This window comes from Pieris rapae, chromosome 17, assembly GCF_905147795.1.
Source record: "Pieris rapae chromosome 17, ilPieRapa1.1, whole genome shotgun sequence".
NCBI classification, from domain to species: domain Eukaryota; kingdom Metazoa; phylum Arthropoda; class Insecta; order Lepidoptera; family Pieridae; genus Pieris; species Pieris rapae.
Window position 1 is genome coordinate 3,645,369 of NC_059525.1, and position 23,104 is coordinate 3,668,472.

Consider the following 23,104-nt stretch of genomic DNA (forward strand, 5'->3'; position numbering starts at 1 on the left):
ATTACATTAAGTTTCCCAGTCTTACTTTGATAGTCAAATCGATTGATAAGATAAGTACATGTTTGAAAGGTGTCTTCTGAAGCAAGGGGTTGGTGGTGACTTGTCCAGAATGTTTACACAAACATAGATAAGCAGATAACACAAAATATGAGAATAAACATAGACACCTAGAAACAATACATCTACATTTATTTACCATCTGTGTGGATTTGTTGAAGCGTTTAGTTTTAATACGTTTATTCATCAGGTTTAAGAATAGCGAATTAACTACATATTTATTTACTAACACTTAGTTCAGAAATATACTAACATTAATAAATCAAAAACAAGGGCAACTGGCGGCCTTATCGCTTTCAAACCATCTCTTCCGGTTGCCTGGAAGGACACATGGAAAATAAATAGTGGGCATGAAACACAATAATTTCAGATAAGTTCGTACTAGTTAGGGATACGATGTACAATTATTCAAATTAAGATAGCGAAGTAGCTTAGCGGGTAGGGAAATGAATTCCATAACCTGACTGGAGACATCTTAAAGGATTCACCAAGAACGGAAGAGTATTGAGATTGAGATATTTATATGTATAAGCGGTAACACAGTATAGTTTTAACTTCTATGAAAAATATTTCAGTAAACAGACGCAACAATGTGTATGTGTGTCAGAATTAATTCAGAGGATTAATGAACCGTAACAAATTAACTACTCGCTTGTAAATGGTTAAAATTAAACAGATACATTGAATTATGTTGGTCAGGGGTTGGTTTCCAGTAACGAAATAGGTCAGCAGGTAAAAATCCCCGCCCGTTCGACTCGTGCGCATCGCTTCACCTTGCACTCATTCACTTTTTGCCCACCTTTCGACTTACGCGCAGCCTCCACAATTGTTCGTTTGACGCATTTCTCTTGCGTGGGAACCGTCGCTTTTTCGTGCTTTACTCGAACTTTTGTCTCTTCAGAGCGTACACTGATAACACGTTATGTGATAAGTACTCAATAAGTTAACAAGTGAGTGGGTGCAAGTGATGAACAATATATAGTGAGAAAACAAACGGAAATGGCTGTGTCTTCGGTGAGTTGGGATTCTGGGAATTTTATCTTTTAAGGGCGTGTTATCATAATCTATGTGTGTATTATGTTTGGGTAATCAAATGTTATATAGCACATCTCATGTTAAAACAATTATACATTTAAATATGCCTTAAAAAAAATTAAATCCTCAACTACTCTATCACCGATTTAATATATTCTATCTGAATACAATAGGAAATATTTATTTAAATATTAATCATTAAAAAAAGAGAACACAAATTAATATGAAGCTATTTAATTACGAATGTTTAGAGTTAAATTTTGTTAAAGCTCGCTTTAGATAAAATAAGTGATTTTTAATATTATTACAATCATAGCAATTTGATACCTTTTCATATCCAGATTACACATTTTTGCCATTGTTTAGTTACTATGGCGGACTGTCTATGTTTACGATGGCGTCAAATAAGACAATACGAATACATAATTTCGTGTATATTACGTAAGTAATGCCACACAAACAATGATATGAATAAAAATTTATGTCATATCAGAAAAGAGAAATGTGACAGATGTGCAAAGTCATCTAATATTTACCGGTAGGAAACTAAGAATCTATAATTATATAATAGCTTCCTTAGCTTCGCATGGATTTCGTGATTCGTTTACAATGTACACATTAGTGTAGAATTATATTATAATAAATAGAAAATTAAAACAAATTAAACAAAGTTTGGTCCCTGTTGTACCTTTAATGTTGGCGGCAATCGTTGAGCGAAGAAAGTTTTGAAAGGGCTATTATAAATACATATAGTATTTACAGATATAGCAATTATATAAGGCTCCAAAACTACTGATTTGAAAAATTATTTCACTATATTCTACATTATCCTTGACGAACATAAGCTAAAATTATGATAAATGTTTAGCCGTGTATGACAAATTAATTTACCTAGACATTTCTCAGGAATCACACATATTCAGTGTAACCGTTTAAATCGGACTAGGACTTTTGTAATATGTAAATGTTATTAATTAGAGCATGGTGTATCACAAGGACTTATATTAATATCAAAATGATGTAAACATTTATAATTTATTATGATCTATTGAACAGCGAAAAATTATTCGGTTATTATTGTAACCAAAAGCGTAAAGACAAATCATAAAATTTGTTAAAGGGTCTGCACTACACTTGCGAGCCCTCTGGCAATGTCTATGGGCGGCGGTGTCACAACATCAGATGTGACTCCTGCCCGTTTTTGTTACATAAAAAAATATATATTTGTTTGTATGTTTATTCCCCTTAAGGGAATAAATACAATATTTTTTGATTAGGACATTGTCAGTCGATATTATAATTTTGTAATACGCAAACGAAATTATTTATACTTACAATGAAATATTCTTCAACGCGCATAAACCTGTAAATAAATCTAGATTTGTTTCTATATTCCACTTAAGGGGTTTTATAAATACAATATTCTTCAAGGACATTGTTAGTCAATATTACAATTTTATAACACGCAAACGAAATTATTATTACTTACAATTAAATATTTTTCAACGCGCAATTCAATTAATAAATATCGCAATTTTACCAACTTTTGTACAGTCATTAATTCATTAAAAACAGTTAATGTTGGACTATAAATCAATCTCCAACGTCACAAAAGTGTAAATTAATATTGCTTATTTTTAATATTGAATGGGACAAGTAAATTGACCTGTTTAAATAATTTTAATGTAAGTCCTTGTGGTACACCATACTCTAATAAATATTAAATGAATAGCACAAAATCAACTCATTAATTACATTTTGTAGAAATCGATGAGTATACAAAGAGCTAATGTTTGTATCGTGTTTGTACCATTAGTTTTCGTATACCTCACGAGTGGAATCATTTTAACTTGGATCACAAAGCCTGACTTCGAAGATCATTGTTCTACACAATTGTTTTACCTTCGTGAAAGCGTATTTTCTCACCCAGCTCGTAAAAGATATAATATTTAATGTTTAAAATTTCGCGTGCTACCATGCGTGGTGACAACGTTTATACAACTTAAGTGCTTAATAACGCCCGAACACAATAATCAATCCACAATCTCAGATTGAAAACAATCTGATATTAGACCGTGAAAGTCGATCGATCTCCTATCTGCATTCCAATTACCAAACCCTACGAAGACAATCCATTCTTCGCAACGGATAGAATGCAATCTTTTCGCTCTTTACACTCATATTTGATAATCATTATTAACCAAATAAATTAAATGAAACCGTACAAATAATATTAAAATATACATGTCTGTGTTTAAAACATATCTACTAAATTGTTAAGATAGGATACAATTTACAAAGTTGAATAGTCATTTTCATACAAAGGTCATTTATTTAATTTATCCGTAGATTGGTTATTGGCATATTTTTATCAATATTTGGATTAAGAGGCCTATCTATCTCAGATGGTCAAAAATGGATTGAGATAGGTTGGGTTTGGGCGTGTGTTCCTTGAATTCCATTTAATGACTTGCATTTGAGTCAAATATAACACAAGGATTAAATTAAACTTCAATCGCCGGCTTAGCACTTATTATCACTTATATACTTAAATCAGATTACAGTCGTATATAACTTCGTTGAGAATCTTTACAAAAGCCTGGCTTCTGTGGTACGGGAATTAGTGTCCCCAGTGGACCCATTTCGAATGCGCCTGCGACAGTTTTTGGTTTATAAGCTTTGATGAATAAGTAGCATACGACAGCGGCATGATTTAGTCCTACGTTTGTAATGTTTTCACATGAAAGTGATATATGTTTTATGTATACAATTATAATCTTTATTTCATTTTAAACTTAAATCCGAAATGTGCAAGTTTGAATCTTAACGTAAAATTGAGGTAGCTGTTTCATCCTTTTTAGTAGTTCATTTAAATAAAATATCTTAAGCAATATAACCGTGAATTTATTTCATATTTATGTAACTGTAATATCGACTAAACCGTATCGCTGAAATCAGTGCTATGGGGTTTGGTATAATAAAAAAGTACATTCCTCTACTTATGCCAGTTCAAAATGTTCTGGAAGTATAAAATGTGCCGGAACTAGTGATCATAAACTAGACAGATATAGACAAGAAGTTCATGTAATTCCATTATTCTAAAATTAAATTCGAATTTACAAAGCAGCAAAATATTTGAAAATGGAAAGTGTAGTTCAAAATATCATTATCATTACGTGATGGACCAAAATAGATTTTATGGCTGTAAAATATTATGTCAGTTACGTAGACCTTTCACCTGTGAATAACGATTATTATTATTACACACAGTGTATGTAAATTTAATGTTAGGCATCATTGTTTGTTATAGCCATAATGTATGACATGTTCGTCCATAGATAACAACGGACTAGGGTAAATATATAGTAGATTAAACAACCTTACCTTATCGATTACTTATTATGTGTCAAACCGGTGACACAAGTTCTTTGGTTTGGTAAAAATGTTTTGATTATAATTGTTTTTTGTTTGTTAATGAAATAAAAGATATTAGATAGCATTATTAGGTACACAGGAGTGTTAGCCTAGTTGGCTTCAGCGTGCAATTCTCACCCTTGAGGTCGTAGGTTCGATCCCCAGTTGTGCACCAATGGACTTTCTTTCTATATGCGCATTTAACATTCAATTGAATGGTGAAGGAAAACAACGTAAGAAAACCGGCATGTCTTAGACCTGGCGTCGACGGCGTGTGTCAGGCACAAGAGGCTGATTATCTACTTGCCTATTAGATTAAAAAGTGATCATGAAACAGATTCAGAATTCTGAGGCGCAGACCTAAAGAGGCTGTAGCGCCATTGATATATTTTTATTATCAGCTTTTTATATTATATTTGCGTACTAAATACTAAAACAAAAGGAAAACACGCGGCGTGTAATAATTTTATAAAAAAGTGAACCGGAAACATAAATCAAGTATCAAATCAAAAAATGTTTAGTCTACATTTATTTTTAATTACAGTCATTATTATCTGTAATTTATTATTGTTATTATTAAAATTAAAATGTTATGCCACCTTAACGAATAAGTGTACCCTAAGTTTCGTTATATATCATGAACAGAATAAAAAACTTATAATAATTATTTATGTCTTCACGTTTTACATTCCTTAAAAGCTGTAAAATTTAATAATCCCATTAAGATTAGATCCCGACACGTCCCTAATTTCACGGGAATGACTTTGAAAAACGAAAATTTTAAATGAGATTTATTGAGTGAGTCAGCGATCACACGAATGAGGACCACTTTCAATTTCATTTCGTGTCCCATGAATATTTTATAAGACATGTTATATATTATTTAATATATATAATTATATATGTATATAAGGACCTGTTTCACAATGTCCGGATAAGTTCCAAATGAGCTATTTAATACTTATTGTTAGGATAAACAGTATTTATGCGTGTCACGACTGCCAGATAGCGCTATTCGTCATGAAATGCCAAAATATAAATTTTCAATTTTATATTATATTATATACATACATTAACATCGTTAATCTTGTATTGTGTAATTTGTATGTTTATTTTTTGTAAAGTACAACATCATAAGTTTTTGAGTCTGAAGTTTTAAATTTGTCCATTTGTAATTATGATTACTTGTAGCTTAATATTATTTGTGTACAACGAACTTATAGACAAAAATTAAAAATCATATGAATCTTCATATGATTTTTAATTTTTGTCTAATCTTCGTGAGACCCCTGATATGGTCAATTTTTATTTTGTTCGTAAGGTACTTCTTTATTTAAACTTTGTAACATTTTCTATTAGATTAAAGGAAGAGTGTGTTTATTTATGATAGTATCTCAATGCCCTTTACCCTAGAGACTAGAAACCGGTCTTATCTTTTCATCTTATGAAAGCTCTGCTACATTGCTGTACATTTGACGAGAAATATTTAAACTTTGGTTTTAATGAATTTTTCGTAGAACTCCAAAGACTTACATAATTTATGATTTTATTATGAAACTAGAGGACCGTCCCAGCTGTGCACGGGTGGACATTTATTTTTTAAACATTTGTAGTGTTTTTGAGGAACCTGTTTCGTTCTATCATTAATAGTTTTCGCAGCCATGCGATAAAATATATTTTATAGCCATTATTTACACCTTGGGTAACATTATTGTAGTTTTAGTAGGGATCGTTATTTTTTCTTACAATTAAATCTCAATTTAATCCATGCTAATGTAGCATTCAAATGGTGAAATAATTTTTAAAATCAGTCCAGTACTTGAGCCAATTCGTTACAAACATACTTACATACAAATCTTTCCTCTGTGTAATATAAGTTTAGATTGGTAGTGTTGCGAGTAGGTTATAAAAATAGTCTAGTTATTAATGTGTAAAGCTTTACAATTTTTGGGTTGATAACACAGACAGATTCTATAAACTCTAGAACTATAACTAAATTTATCAATACGTCAATCTATCTACCACAACAATATAAAATCCAATATAATTTAGAAAAAAAATCTTCAAATAGCCGTCAACATTATTATTAGACCAATACACATGACCCCTAAATAAATAAAAATATAGCAAAACTGACTGAGCCGATGAAACTAAGACCGTTTCCTTTCTTGGAATATAATAAATAAGGATCCATATGACTTTTAGTATGCGGAAAGTTTTGTTTAGAAATTATTATACGTGCTTGGAAGCCTAAATAGATAATAATACTAAAGAAACATCCTATTCTAACAATATCATTCGTATAGATCTGAGTGATAAAATTATTTATTTATCAATAAGGAAACATGACACACAAATACAAGATATGTAGAAGAAATAAAGTATTCTTAAATTAGACTTCCTAGAAGGTTCCCCCATTTATGGGGAAAAGTATACAGATATATAAGAAAATTCCCGATCATGTAACCAAACCAGATCCGCTACATAAGTTTACATACGTTTAAACTTTACATCAAGGAAACCCTAATAAAAACGATATTATGACACAGTTCAAGAATGCATAGATGATAACAATGTGTGGGCACTAATGTCGCTATAAAATAGTCAGATATAAATTTAATTAATTAACATGCATACGTGTATAAATGTACCCAGATGAATAAATGACTTAAATTTTGAATTGTTTCGCAGAAAAGATTGTTTAAATAAAGGTATGAGTTATACAAATAATAAAAAATATCATATTAACATTGTTACTTTGTTCGTGATATGTGCTGGTTATGAAAATTACCCACATGAAAGTATTGGCTAATGTCATCATCGCATTATAAATTCAGTAATTATTAAAATATGTTAACTATTTTTTAGAACGGATAAAAAACATAAGTTCATTCACGTAATGTGTTTTAACTAAATAATTTTGAGGCATGTTGGAATTATAGTAGGTTAGGTTAGATAGTTATCTTATATTGTGAAGTTCTTTAATTCTCAATTGGGAGGTACTAGAGACTGCCTTACGAAATCATAATTTAGTTATGTTTCTATAATTGCCTTTTAAGAATAGGTACGCATTTTTTCTTGAACGATCCTAAGTCGAATTGGTTCGGAAATACTTTAGTAGGCAGCTGGGTCCACTGTTTTGTTTTTCGGCACTACACATAAACAGTCTTACAAAACGCTATTTTAAGTTGTGGAACGACTGGCGTTCAGGTGGTATATGACTAAAATAATATATTAAAAAATACAATTCAATACTCTCGCTAAGTTACAAAATATTGTATTATATTCGTTCACAATAATAAACCAAAGTATATTACGTTAAAAAAACTATTCGATTGTCCAGAAAGAAAATCGAGCGATTTGAGGCCCAATACCTAATTTTTTTTATTATGTTGACTTAGTATTATAATTATAGTTCGACAGTTTTAATATAAATAAATTAGTAGTATTTTTTTATATTTTGTTTATAAATGAAACGCGCGCAAACGTGTAGTAAGGATTATAAGTTTGGTAGACACTGCCAGCATTTATTGCATTTGATAAGTCGTAATTCGTAACTTTAAGCTTTACTCACAAGAACTTTTTACATCATAGAATTTTTGTTTACGCCCATTGTTTTCTAAAAATCATTACCCCAGTTTTCACTTTCGAGAACATAGTCTTGTGACATAGGAACATCGCATTTTGTGTAATTAAGTAAAAGTTATAAAAGAAGCGTGCGAACTTACCGGGGCTAAGGTCATTGCCTTTTCTTTGACCTTTACTTGAATTAGATGAACTATATCGTATTTAGAAGCAGATTGCTTGGTTTCAATAGCTTAACAATTGAGTCGTTATATTGCAGGGGAGGTGTAAACGGCGGGAAATATAATTAATAAATAAAGAATTTATGATAAAAACTATTTCTAGATGGAAAATAACTGATGTTTTTTTTAGAAATAAATTTGTCACTTGGCCATATATTAATAAATGCTTTTCGTATAGATTTAAAATAAAATACAGTTACATTTAAAATAAAATTTCTATATAGTATATGGTATTATAGTAATGTCATGATAGTGACGACAACTTTTATACAAAATGGCGTTAAGACAGTTTACCTTAGCTTTGAGGTGTCTTTAGGATTCAATAATATGATTTAATTTTTTATTTGTCAACTTTAATAATAAAAGTGAAACGTATATAAGGTATTTTTTATAACACGTTTCTTTTTTCTCTCGCCATTCCTCACTGCCTGCCATGAAACACCTGCTGTTTCTTTAATTCGGTGTATCCACCTTCTCCTTAGTTTGCTGTACCTTGGACACCATTTTCGTACTAATTCACTCGCTCGTACAATAAAAAAGAACATCTTCAATAAACAGCCATACCTTAGATTCCAGAGGTCCATGGCTTGTAAGGCACATAATATTTTTAAGTAGTTTAAGTAGACACGTACTTGTCTATTAAAAGAATTAACATGTGGAAGATATAAAAATCCCAGACTTAAAAAGTTGTTACGCCTCTGGTTTCCTGAAATTGACATATCTTCAATTGCACATATACCGTAACGCCTTATGTAATGTTATTGCTAAAATTACAATGCAACATACAGTAGTAATGCATTCAAACATCCTTCAATAATACGTGATTGTAATTATTCAATACTGAGAGACATTTCACTTTTGCCCATATTTATTCAAGCGATGTGCCCAAACGAATGTCATGTGTTGCAAGATGTTCCCAATACGAGTACACAGTTTTCTAGAAAAGTAGAATACTAAATAATTCTGTATACACATTGATAATATTTCACCTTTTAAAGCAGCCGTATCCAATAAGGCGTTGTAATTGATAGAAATAATTTTAAATTGTAACGGGTTTCTTCCGTTGGCACGTATCGACGGTATTGTATGGGAAAGAGAAAAGTATAAAGAATAACTTGTGGGAAGTAGTTACAATGGCGCAATGCAACGTGTTTCTCTAATTTTCTAACTAATTACAAAATGCACGGTTATCGCAATTTCTACTTCATAAATTAAATAATAGTGATTGAATATTTGTGTCTTTCAGGTGGTTGGGGTTCTACTCATCACAGTGATTGTAAGATGTGAACCGATGTTAGACTCTTACAGTTACAGGAATGAAGCATCTCAGTTTGGTGAGCTGTTGAGGCCACCACCGCCACCACCGTTGTCGATTCACCCTGTGCCATTTCATGGGGCACCTGTAAGGTCTGCACACCAAAGTGGAGATATTAGCTACCAATATCAAGTGCCACCGCCGCCACCACCATTACCGCCTATGACTGCACCAAGTGACTTTAAACCACCAACCCCATTTTACAGACAATATAATTTCAATTTTGTTCCACAACCTCAGCCATTTACAACTACTCCGTCCCCTACCATGTTCCAGAAAGTGTCACAATGGCTGTTTCCTTCGCAACAAATGTCGGATGATATGAATAATTCGCCCAGTAGTTACAATATACCACAAAAAAAAGATTGTAATCCTTGCAATTTCGCTCCATGGATACCAGTTATACGATACGATGTAACTAAGAATCATGACAACCCAAAACCTATTTATGGAGTCCCGAACCCCAGTGGTTCAAATATATTAAATAGTGTGCAAAATGTCCCCCAAAGGTTCAATAAAAACTCAGATCCAAATCAATTATCGACAGATGGATCCCATGACACATATGGTCTACCCAAACAAACATTTGGAGAAAGTAATATCTTTTCTAGTCCAAGTTCAACGTATGGTCCACCAAGCCACACTGTTACAATATCACATACCATGCCAAGTGTAAACCCCTTTGTAAGTTCATCTTATGATATTTCAAGTAATTCATATAGTTCCCCATTATCAAATCATAATACACCAAATGGGTATAGTTCATTGACATCAAGTTCTTCGATATATATAACGCAATCTTCAACCTTAGCGCCTAGTATTTCAAACTATAATGAACATACCTCAAGCCAACGATTACCAAACCAGAATTATGTAGAATTTTCAACTACCGTAAATCCTTCTCATGACTTCCAATTACCAAAAGTTGAGCAGCCAACTCAATTTAAAAATTCATATGGTGAACCAATAGCTAATTCATATGCCTTAGATATACCTTATCCGGTGTCATCTACTGGTGCTGAATCTCATAAAGTGAATACGGAAGTTCTTCCAGACAGTAAGCCACTATCGTATACTCCAAATGTCTCTTTATCTAACCCAGCTCCTTTTAGTCTGAATAAAGGGAGAAACATACATACCTTACAACCTGTTGCTTTACCAAATTTAAGTGTGTCACCATTACCACCAATTTTTAACGCTAGACCTTTTCGGCCATTTGCACCGAAGTATTCCATTCACAGTTCGAAAGGAAATGATCAATTAGAACAGCATATCAATAATCTTAACATAGCTAAAAGTATACCAATAGCTGAATTCGTTCACTCTGTTGAATATCCAGCAACAGTAATTCAATCTCCTGTTATTGATATAGATACAAATAAAATCAATAATCAAACGAAATCCTATCGAAACATCCCTAACAACTTTATTATAGATGATTTTCGAGACATATCTCCACAAGCTTCTGAAGACCATATTTCTGCAGCTAATTCTCATCCCGATGCAAGTTTCGAAAGTACAGGAGCCGATTATGGGAGTGATCTATATGACTCAGGTTTAGCAAATGAGCTAAAGCAAATGAGCGTCCCCTCTAATCATAATCCAGTCTTTGCTGATTTAAGAGGATTGGAAGATGAAGATATTGACAAATATCGTACCGAAAGCAACCTACAACATATTGATTCACCATTGCTATATCTTAAGCCAAATGCTCCTCACAAGAGCTTCTCAACCTTCATAACTCCTTCTACGCCCAGAAATATCAATGAATATGAAATATATGACGAAGCTGTTACTACACCAGTTCCACAAGATACTACACTTACTAGTGCTTGGGATGAAAGCAGAATGTTTTATGCTCAAGATTCACAAGAAAAACACAGTAATATAAATAGAGCCAAAGTTGTTCAAATTATTATTCCTTATACCAACGCAGATCAAGAAAAAGAAACTAAATACAACGATAGAGAATGGCCTTATAATTTTGAGAAGGATTTCCAGGCTAGAAAAGTTCAAACACAAACAGAGTCTAGTTTCAGTAGCAAACCAACTGTAAGCTATGAATCTTCATCAACAACAGAATTACCCACTCCTGCTGTAACTGAATATTATAATTCAGAAAATATAAATACACAACCTAACGATCAGTTTGATGTTAAAGAAGCTCCATTTGATATAATACGATTACAACATACAATAGATGCCTGGACCCAACAAGAGTATACGAAAGATTATAAAGTACCTAATAAGACAAGGCCTAGCGAAAAATATGCTAAGCAAATACCGGATGATTTCCTTACCACATTAAGCCCCTTAACAACTCCAACAGACAATTATAATTATAAGTATGACTTGTATGATCACGAAGGATCAAGTAGCATACAATATACAGTTAGACATAATAAAACAAATAATATATCTCCTAAACCATTCATGCAATATAATACAATTGAACGTAGTAAAACAAATTACGATAGCGGTAAGAATGATGAATTGCGTGAAATACAAAAACTACATATTTATACTGCAGCTTCTAAATTCAGAAAATTAACAACTCCTCCTCCATGGGGCCACATACAAACGTCTATATCGCCTCTAACAAAAGAAAAGGTCTATGTAGTGACTTCAAAGCCGTGGAGAGAAAAGTCAAATTTTTCGAATGAGCATGAATCAAAGGTACAGTCTAGATCAAATGACCCTGATGACATGCCGTTTAAGTCACCAAGGTTTTCAAATCGGCCTCCGATGGGAGAACAATCAGACGTTTTCACTAAAGGGTGGCATCAAATTAGTAAGTAAAAATTATTATACATAGTTTGTATTGTATTTTCCAAAACGATATTTTTATTTGTCTTTTATTTACAGTTAACAACTTAGAGAGTCGCATGTTTACTGGAAGTTCGTCTTTTGAAGATACTTCGAAAGAAGAGGGGCAAGAGGTAATATTATATTTTAATAAATTAAATTGAAGTAAAAAGTAAAGTCCCATGATCTCACAATGGACAGATATGATTTATAAAATTAATAAATTCCTGCGAGAGTTTAATACAAGTAAGCAATTGACAAACTATCTACTGCGCCTACGAAACAATCAATATTTCAATCACCAAAAATGTTTACTACTATGACAAAAACATTTTCTCAACTAGGTATCTTAAAATCCTTGTATTTATATCACTATAAAAATTGTTCTAATATAATGTCTATTTTCAGAACGAAGAATCAAAGACTGAGTCCCAGAGTTGAAGAGTTTGTATGTAGACGCATTCAAAAGCGGCAGAACTTGGGTAAACTATAATTTGTGATAGTGTGAAGTGACATTAAACATTGAATACAAAGACAAATTTATAAGCGGGAGCATGTTGTATTTAGCTTATAAAATGAACTATTTAGTTTGTAAGTGACAATCATTACTAGAGTTTTAGTATCTATTTTTCCCGTAATCATAGAGATCATAGATACGAAGCCAAAACAGTATTTGTGGCTTATTAGACTTGAATTTTTATATTGTAAATAAAATAAATGTCTTGATAGCTAAGGACGCAACAACTATTACTATTATTTACTAAGATAAACATTAAGTTGATTTTTAAAAACTTTCTTAAAAATGTATTTAATTTAATAATTAATATTATATTGTAATTTATGCTGTAATACTACTAGTTTTGGCATAGAAAATGCGAATGTTTGGTACAAATTTTTGCCTGATATTTTCTTACTGATATGTAATAAGTTTAATTGTAATTGAAAAAATGTATGTATCTTATATTTTAATTCACAAGCCATATCTTTGTTTGGAAAATCTATTAAAACATTTCTATCTTAATATATTTTTGTACATAATATTGTAAATATTTGTTCTAGATTAGTTTAATAATATAAACCATAATAAATATTGAAAAATTATAAGCTACGAATGATATGTACAACACTTATTTACATCCCTATATACACTACTTTTCTGTGTTCTTTTTCGTTATTCTAAAATATAAAAATTCTGCACTCCATAAGATAATAGTTAATAATGTGACAAAGTTCAGTACTGTTATAGGCGCCGTGTACGATCCTGTGGCATCACGAATGCGACCTGAAAAATAAAAAATAAAATTACAGAAGAAATCCTTCTTGTCTTGTCCGTGAACTTCGATAAGTTCAATCAACCCAGTGACGGATTCTAAGGGTTACACTAACAATGAAAGCAAGATTGGGTTACGAGAATTAAAAACAAAAGACGAAATGATCGTCTTTTATTTCAATATGGTCAAAAGGAAAGATCACGTATCGAATTACACTAGAGATGGTGTTAAATATTGTACAAGGCGTTAAATTCTGTGTAATTTATTAAAATCTACCTCAAAAGACAGAACACGAGAGAGGATTTCTACACGTGAGCTTAACAAATCTCTTATTCATGAAAAATTTTGGTATAGAGATAAATATCAGATTAGTATAAAATTATTCAATTCATTAGTCACTCAGCATTTTTTTAAATAATGGTTTGTTTGAAAGCCGTTAAAGTAACGAGGACAAAGCATTAACTAACTCTTTGGGCTAATTTAGTACGTTGCAATTTTAGCCTCCTCATTTTTACTTGGGGAAATAAATTGCGCGTACCCACTTAAACCCCAAGGCGCCATCAACAATCGCCTTAGGCGGGATGCGGTAACAGCAAAACCTTATCCGCCTCTCGACACGCGATACAAATGTTGTGTCCACCTTTCCACGTCCATTGTGAAGATACTTGACACATCAAGTGTGTAAGTATAGTTGCTTAACCGGTCTCTTAACCCTGGTCATGCGTTCAAATCTCAACTGTGTCTTACGTACGCAAGACATGCTCGAACGGTGAAGGCAAATTTCCAGAGAAAACTGTCAAAATCGATGACATCTCTCAGATACAGTCTGATAATCTACATGTCTATGAAATTAAAAAAGAAAATTGAGACTAACACCGCATTAGATAGTTGTATTACTGGATTAGTTTTGTTGTTTGTAATCAGCGACGACTAGGTTTGTTAAAAATATGGCGTCAAACTTACCTAACGATGATCCAATAGTTATTATGACGATACCATTGAAGAACATTTGTATTCCTGAAGCAAACGGCAATCTCTCAAGAGGGACATAACTCGGAATAATGATATTCATATACACAGTTCTAACACCCTTGGTGATTCCTATTGCGAGCCCCACAAGGACCATTCCGAGAAACGACGTTGTGAATAGCATTACTGAAAAATTTAACAATGAATTATTAGTTAACATTATGAACATGTATGCGATAGTAACTGTTTTCCCAGATCAAGACTAGATTGTACTTGAGCCATTCAGACTTGATATGTATTATATATTATCACACCCGACGCGTAACACTTTCAATCCACTATTTCACAAAATAGTAGCAGTGAAATGTATTTTTTTTGTTTGTTGAAAAAATAATTTTAATAAAAAATGTGAGATATATAAAGTCCCTGGACACGATGGCAGGGGAGTAGAGTTAATATATATATATATATATTATTTATTTATTATATAAACCCTCCTTTTTTATAGAACAGGAGGCCAACGGGCTGGAGGCCATGGACACTCTCAATGCCAGAGAGTTCCTGAGTGAGTCGCCGTTTCCATTCACGAGAACATAAAACAAGTATTATCACTAAATAAGCCTTTAAGGCGCTCATTCAGGCGACTACAGGGCCGGATTTAGGGGAGGGCAACCGGGGCAACAGCCCCAGGGCCTCCCACAATAGACTGGGGGAAAATAATGTTTTTAATTCCGGCTAGTAAATACTTTTTATAGATTTTATATGTTTGTTAAATACCAAAATAATCTATGTATTTGGTTTTACAATAAATTATTTAACTTCACTGAAGTATCCAAACCCCTTATTCCGGTTCTGGTAAACTACTATGGGTGTGTAAATGATCGTGTTCAAAATATTCTCTAAATACAAAGACGAAGCTTGAGCAAGCACTATCTATGTATCTATAAAATATTATGTGAATGAAAAAGAAATCGTGTAGTTACTTTATTGTATGTAATGACTTTATTTACAATGGTCTTTCTATATAACCGAACGCGTAATACTTAGCAATACTCTTGTTAATGTCGGACTTCTATGTAGACTTCAATTCAGTCGAGGCAGTTCCTGTGGTATGCCCTGCTTAGTTCTAAATAAAGTTGCTTATTTTCGAGATTAGTGCGTCTAACAAAAACTCTTCCGCTTAATTAGTATTTATAGATTCGGAGAGTGTAAAAATACATAAATAGTCGCTTGAATTAAATTGTAAATTTTAACGAAATCTAATTCAATAAAAAAAGTGATTAATGTTTGATTTAATCTTGTGACATCCAAGCAAACATTGAATAAAATATTTCTTATGTATAGGATAATATATCCTTATTATGTTAAGATAATTTTAATAAATATTTTAATTTTAAGGACTATTTTAATTGATATAAAAGTTTTAAAATAACTCTGCGATAAATTGCTGATGTATGCCATGCGCAATTATTATCTGGGACACAGATAGTTTGTAATAAAAGCAGTAAATTTGCGAAAAATTTTGTTATTTTCGGATTAATTTTTTTAATAAAATATTAGAATTTCCGCTGATTTCATTTATTATTATCTCCATCAATAAATGTTATCTGTTTAAAACATATAAATTTGTAACGATATGACGACGCGTTATCTATATACCTTCATTAGCAGAGTATACTCGAAAATTATGTTGCTATTTGATTAAATCCCATCTCATTATGATATATAACATTCTAAGTACCCTTAATTATTATTGTTCTACAATTTTATTTAATCAAATTGTTTTTATTTTATTGGCATATACATTGGGTTTATGTGTGTACACTGCGAATATGAGAATGGATACTCTGGAGATACGAAGTTTCGTCAGCGGACGTCAAGGCAGAATACAGAATACCATCCGTATTACCTTGATGTCCGTCGTTCCACAACTGAGCGTTTCTTAAGGCACTACCAATATGGACTAGCTGCCCAATCAATCCTTCAATAAAAGAATGTGCCAATTCTTAAAAGGCTGACAACGCACTGGCCAGCCTTCTGGCAATGTGTGTGTCCATGGGTGGCATCACTTAACATTAAGTGAGCCTCTTGCCCGTTAGCCTCCTGTTATGTTAAAAATATAAGGAGAGACTATGTGTATTGTGTGTAAAATTCTCATCATACTGGTCTGTATCAAATGTTATGATTTCGTGTCTATTAGAGTACTATTGTCATAACAGACGTATTTTTGCTAGAATATCTAAATAGTACAAATTTATTATCGTAGGCGTCTATTAAAGATATAAGTTGGCGCCCGGTAGATAGTACCCCTGACCTGGTGCTAGTGATTTCCTCTCCATAAGTGTCGCAATACAGCGAGGAAATACACTGAGGTACACTGCCACAGGGACCAGGGTTTCAATTTTCTTTTTATCAATTTCTAATATTTATTATTACAATGTAATTTAAGAAAATTGTTAAAACTGTATATTTTATTGTTACGTTTAGGTTTCAATAAAGACTTCTACAGTGAATAAAATTAAACACATAATAGTACTTACCGGTCCTCGTAAAGATGATGACCAGCAAACTGACCATGTACATAACTCGTGGTGGTTTATTGCACCACTCACCAATAAATGGTGAGAGAAAACGAAATAGTGTATCTGAAAAGCCAATCACCGCCATGATCTTTGCAATTTCAGATGTTTCGAATTGAAGCATATCCTTCAGAATAATTGGAAGGAGAAGTGAAAAGTTCGTTTCCACGCATGAAGCGAGGGACATTCCAACCAACATATTGACGAATATCGGATCGCTTAGTAACGTCAAGTCAAAGAAATCAATGAATCTCTGTAGATACGTCTTATCCTCAGTCTTTGTCTCACATACAACTTCCTTCTCCTTATGTACTTTATCGAACTCTCTGAATATATTAATAGAACTACCCAAATTAATTTCTTGAGATTCCCACCACTTGTACCTTGATTCAGATAGGTACGAATCATCAGTGGTTTTACTAATATCTGGCTGCGAGGCAGCATTTCTATTTTTAAGACTATCCGTTGGAAGGTCTCCATTTTCTCTAATCTGTTCGGAATTTGTAACTGATGAAATGCCTATAAACAGAAATTTGAAATTAGTCCAAAATTAATTTACTTAAAATTGATAAGTTAGACTTGAATCAGTTAGAAAGCACTGACCTATATCCTTAGACGGCGTTACACTACCATTAATTAATTCAACATCTACTTCTTTATTCAATGGTTCCTCTTCTTCTGTTTTTGGTGTAGTCTTTAAATACCATTTAGCTGGTCTAAGTAGACATGCCGCTAAAAGTGAGTGTAGGCATATTGCGCCCAAAATGAGAACTGCATATCTCCAGCCGTACGCGTACATAAGAACACTCATGACTAAAGGCATATATATAGCTCCAAGGCCTGTAATTGACATTCCAACCCCTATAGCTCTTCCTCTTTTCTCTTTGAAGAATGAGTTTATTGCTAATGAAAACGCTGCCATAACAGCCGCTACTCCCATAGCTGCAAATACAAAACGCCATGAAAACGTGTCACAATATTCATTGTTGACGGAAGAAAACGATACGTACAATTAATAATACTGTAAGATAGTAGAAATAGCCAGAAGTTAGAAGAAATGGATGTCAGCATAAGCCCAAGAGATATAAGGATGGCACCAACCACAGCGACTTTTCTGTATCCAAATCTTCGGAGAACTGGACCTCCGAAGAACGATAATAGCATTCCAAAGCCATGGTTTAGAATAATAATAAGCGTCCCTTGTGTTGCCGACAGACCTGTGTCTGAAAATGCTTCTTGAAACACAAGGCCAAAACCCGCAATTAAGGGGAGTACCACAACCTGAAATATGAATCAATTACTGCCACTTTTACCCATAGCCGGCACTTAAATAAAATTAGCAATTACAGTGACAAAAGATGGTACACTTGATGGCGTAAAAACACCATGTATAATGTCAAGGAAAAGTCGTGTTTAGTAAGAAGTTATATGAAGAGCAGATATTTTTTCGTATAAGATTGACTTAACCACAGTTCACGTATTTGTTACATTGATAAATATTTAAAACACTTTTAAAATTGACGTTCAGGCGACAGATTCTGATCGAACCCGCAACTATGACACATCTCGATCGGCACCACAACTGAGATATTAAAAAAGTAAATATATATATGTAATGTGCACCTTGTAATTTTATATCGTGTTGTGGTTCAATTTAATACTCACATTATTTAGAGCATATGCAAACGTAACCACCCAGCCATATCCTCCGTCAGGTGGTACCTTGGCCCGAGACATAATATTTCTCAGTTATATCACTTATACACAGCACAATTTTTCCATTCAGTTTTCATAATTAATTTAGATGCGCACTTCCGACTCATATGTCCCAGAGTTAATCCACTCAAAAGTTTATTGACTCCAATGTCCTAAATAGCACGCCCGCTCCAATCGAAGAACGGTAGCAAGTAACTAGTACAAAAGTGGACATTCCAACACTTGTTATCGCAATGACTTAAATGTCGTATTATCAACAGTGAAGTTTTATTGGACGAGAGATATATCTATGTAATCTTTATTGAATTAATTTTATTTAACAACGTGATGAAAATGAGGCTAGCTAATGTATGATAAACTTTGTTAGATGAATTGTAGTCGTCGTTTTAAGCGTTCTTTATTACACATAACTTTACATAACTAATGCTGATATCAGTTTAACAGTTTATTGTTAACTGTTATTACGGCGGGTAAATTAAAAGTTGACGTCATATGATGGATGATGATGATGAATTGGGAAAATAAATAAAAATAAATCACAAAATAGTTTTCGGCGTGTTTTTGTTTGCGAAACTCGAAGACAATTGGACCAATTCGAATATATTTAAGATTTTTTTTAACTGTGAAATTATGGAGAGAATAATTTGAATATTTGCACGGGAAAACCTAACAGTTTTATTTTTTCGGTTAAATATCGGGCAGCTAGTAATTTAATATAATGTTTGCTATTGAGTGTCAGTATTATGTTCCGATTTAAACTAAAATACAGGGCACATAAATATTTAAATGTTGTTGCTTAAATTTTCAAATTTGCATACAATTATTACGTTTTATATTCTAAAATAAGTAAATGGGCTGACTTATATCGTGATAAAATATTCTTTAACTATGTATGAGCATAAGGCTATATATGTGTGTAGTGTGGTCTTAGTTTCCACACTTAGACACCCATTTGGTCGGTTATTATCACCAATCAACGAACCAACTTGATCGCACTTTGTATAAGATAATAGGCTTTTAGTTAATTAATTTTTTTCTATACAAAATATGCATATTACACTTATACTCTTGCACTATAAAAAAATCTATAACCTACGTTGTATAAAACGTTGGATAAATTTTAGTTAAGCATTGCGTCGTGCCTAAGGAAAAAGCAATGATGAATGTGTCTTCAAGGTAAATGCGGTAACTTCCTAATGGGACATAATTAGGCCATATTAAAAATTAAACTAAGTAACCTACAACAAAGACGCTACAAACATCGTGTAATATGCCATAGTAATTAGCCTCTGAGCAACGAAAGCATCAGAAACTTTATTATATAATCGCATAAAGTATTAGAAGTGTTTATATCTAATTAAATTACATTTATCTTATATATTATTTATTGAATAAGATAAATGTATAATGATAATGGCTTTCTTTATCCGGCTCGATGGACCAAAATGTACGGTTCCTGGATGGGTGTGGATGTTTTAAATAATGTAAAAATATACTGTACACTATTTATATTATATACTCTGATATACGTACCTACATATGCATTCAGGGCATAACTCCGACACTATAAACTATAAGAAAACCTTGGTGAGCAAAATGTATAGCCCGTAACCGTATCAGTAGCATCTTAAAATAATTATTTAATCCATCAGCTTCTAATAGATAATCTACATTAAACAGTTCAATATTCCCTGTTATCTACTAATCCTTTATTACGATTAATTTACGCGGTCTTTGTTTCAAATGGTTCCAAATATTATTAATATACAAATAATACTTGGAATAAATGCGGAATGTCGCATAGCAACTTGTTTTTGGTATCTTTGGATACAATTAATTTCTTAGATATTTTAGTAGATAAAACGGCTTGCCGAGTTCACATAACAGCTTACTGTGCTAAGAATTTTATTTTGGAAAGATATATTAATAACGCGTTTCGTTTGACTCAACAACATCTTTAGTCTAATCTCACATTAGTTCGGCCAATCACAATCTAACGAAATGCGATATCGTTTGGTCATTCGTAATATTTTTTTTTTATACAACGAAACGGGAAAACGGGCTCACCTGATGTTAGGTGATAGATTGATACTGTCAATGCCAGAGGGCTAGCGAGGGCGTTGCCGGCCTTTTAGGAATTGTTACGCTCTTTTCTTCGCCTAAGCCGAATTGGTTCAGAAATACTTTAGTGGGCAGCTGGCTATTAATGTCGTTCCCATGTGATTTGATTTAGATTTGACTTTGACAGCTCCATCAAAAACTTTGCTCTCGAAATGTTTTTAATGTGAAATAAAAGCTATATATCAATGAAACAATTCTTATTGATAATATTTTAAGTTTATAGGTTACTGCAGATTCAGGTCTACATTTAACTAGGTTTATGATGTTGCAATGTTTACGATAAAAGACTTTTGACCCTTTCAATGAGCGTTATAATAAACAATGAATAGCTAATTAGTATTTAGATAAGAATATAATTTAACATTAAAATAATTCGGAAACTGTTTTAAAGTTGCTATGAAAAAAAAGGCTTATCAAATTGTTTTAGATAAAGGATTTAAATAATTTAGAAGCGTATAATTCAAATTGATCTAGTTTGGCTATCGCTCTACGAATAGCACATAGAAGTATTTATGTATTTAAATGATTTTTGTATGAGATTTATGTATGACGAAAAAGTTGTTAATACATAAATAATAGACATCTCGCACCAACTCCAAATCTTCGTCAACCGTGGTCATCGCACAAGAAGATCTCTAACAAGCAACTTTGGGAGCACTGACTGGAAACCCCAAAAAGCGCATAGATCAAGCAATGCAACTGGAAATGGATAGGCCAAACATTCCGAAAAGCTTCCAAAGTAGGCCAGATTCCAAGTTTCAACCCGCAAAGAAAGCGGAAGCGTGGTGGACCCAAGCAAAGCTAGTGCTGGCGTCGCAAATGACGGAGAGAGCCGATGAAGAAGAGAGAAGACGAAGACTTGTTGCGAGGTGAAACACGAGGCTCAAAATCAAACCCGATGGAATGCTATGAACACCCTCTGACCCAACAAAGGGTAATCGAACATACAAGAGAAGAAGATCACCATTACAGAAGGTAAGGATACGTTTCATGCATCTGTGTTAAATAAAAAATTAATCAGTGGCGCTGTGGTCTCAGATTTCTGTATCTGTATTTCGATCATTTTTCAATCTAAGTAGGTGATCATAATGCCTGACACACGCCATCGACTTTGTGGGTCTAAAGCAAACTGGTTTCATCATTTTTCCTTCACCGTTCGAGCAAATGTTAAATGCGAATCAACGACCCCAAGGATGAGATCGGCACGAAGCCACTAGGCCAACACTGCTCTGTATGTTATACATTATAAAATAGAATTTATCGTACAGCAATTAAGAAACTATGTCCTTCACTACCAAAGTATTATTAGATCATAAATACTTTATCGACATTATCATTTAGATTGTATATCAGTTAAGCGGTTCAGATACTTAGCAAATTTGGCTCAAGATAATCCGTATATAATCATTAAATTACATTTAACACTTACGATTTTTATCGTGGTAGATTTGTGTGTGTACATGAAAATTATTAAACGCGTTTTAGCTCATTTTATTCACGTTATTTTTCACATATTTTGAACACTATCATTACTATGTAAACAAATTGTAATTGTGTTATCACAATAAATATCACGAGTGCTGAACTGACGCTGACAGTATTGAATGTATCACGACACAAATCAGCATTACTGGTTAATAGGTTTCAAATTGAATTAGCGTGATGAATAAAAACGGTTCTAGTATTAAAAATATTATGATTTTAATTATATAATTTCCCTAACATCAATAAAAGCTTTGTAATTGATGAACAGCATGCGGAAGTGACGTCATCAAGCTCTCGCTATTGATGATCGACTTTGACGGGTAATAGCGGATATACGTAATTTCTTTCTTCCTTTTCATAATGGCGGGCTGTTTTCGTATTTTTTTGCCAGAATTATAAGATAATTTTATTAGTGAAATAAATACAATTTTCAGTAATTTAAATGCTTTTAATAATTATTTATTACTGTACTATTATTATTATTTATATCTAACATACTGGTACTTGGTTTAGTTAATGTGTTCTATTCAA

General features: G+C 32.6%; 2 protein-coding genes across 2 annotated transcripts; one reads left to right on the forward strand and one right to left on the reverse strand.

Moving 5' to 3' along the window:
* Positions 1-866: 866 nt before the first annotated feature.
* LOC110995078 lies at positions 867-13,414 on the forward strand. Its single transcript, XM_022262052.2, has 4 exons — positions 867-1,071; positions 9,559-12,418; positions 12,493-12,566; positions 12,841-13,414. Exons 1-4 carry the CDS (start codon positions 1,057-1,059, stop codon positions 12,871-12,873), a joined length of 2,982 nt encoding a protein of 993 aa, XP_022117744.2. The 5' UTR covers positions 867-1,056; the 3' UTR covers positions 12,874-13,414.
* A 130-nt stretch (positions 13,415-13,544) lies between these two features.
* Positions 13,545-19,237, reverse strand: LOC123689929 (monocarboxylate transporter 9-like). The gene is made up of 6 exons (XM_045631992.1): positions 18,917-19,237; positions 18,262-18,532; positions 17,855-18,193; positions 17,213-17,770; positions 14,667-14,858; positions 13,545-13,714 (listed from the first exon to the last, which is right to left on the reverse strand). Exons 1-6 carry the CDS (start codon positions 18,986-18,988, stop codon positions 13,581-13,583), a joined length of 1,566 nt encoding a protein of 521 aa, XP_045487948.1. The 5' UTR covers positions 18,989-19,237; the 3' UTR covers positions 13,545-13,580.
* Positions 19,238-23,104: the final 3,867 nt, after the last annotated feature.

Coding starts and splice junctions, on each gene's coding strand:
- LOC110995078 (XM_022262052.2), top strand. Junction 12,419..12,492: donor TAAAGGGTGGCATCAAATTA/GTAAGTAAAAAT, acceptor TTTTATTTACAG/TTAACAACTTAGAGAGTCGC. Junction 12,567..12,840: donor CGAAAGAAGAGGGGCAAGAG/GTAATATTATAT, acceptor GTCTATTTTCAG/AACGAAGAATCAAAGACTGA.
- LOC123689929 (XM_045631992.1), bottom strand. CDS start 18,988: ATGTCTCGGGCCAAGGTACCACCTGACGGAGGATATGGCTGGGTGGTT. Junction 18,194..18,261: donor ATCTTACAGTATTATTAATT/GTACGTATCGTT, acceptor TTGTATTTGCAG/CTATGGGAGTAGCGGCTGTT. Junction 14,859..17,212: donor CATCATCTTTACGAGGACCG/GTAAGTACTATT, acceptor TAAATTTTTCAG/TAATGCTATTCACAACGTCG.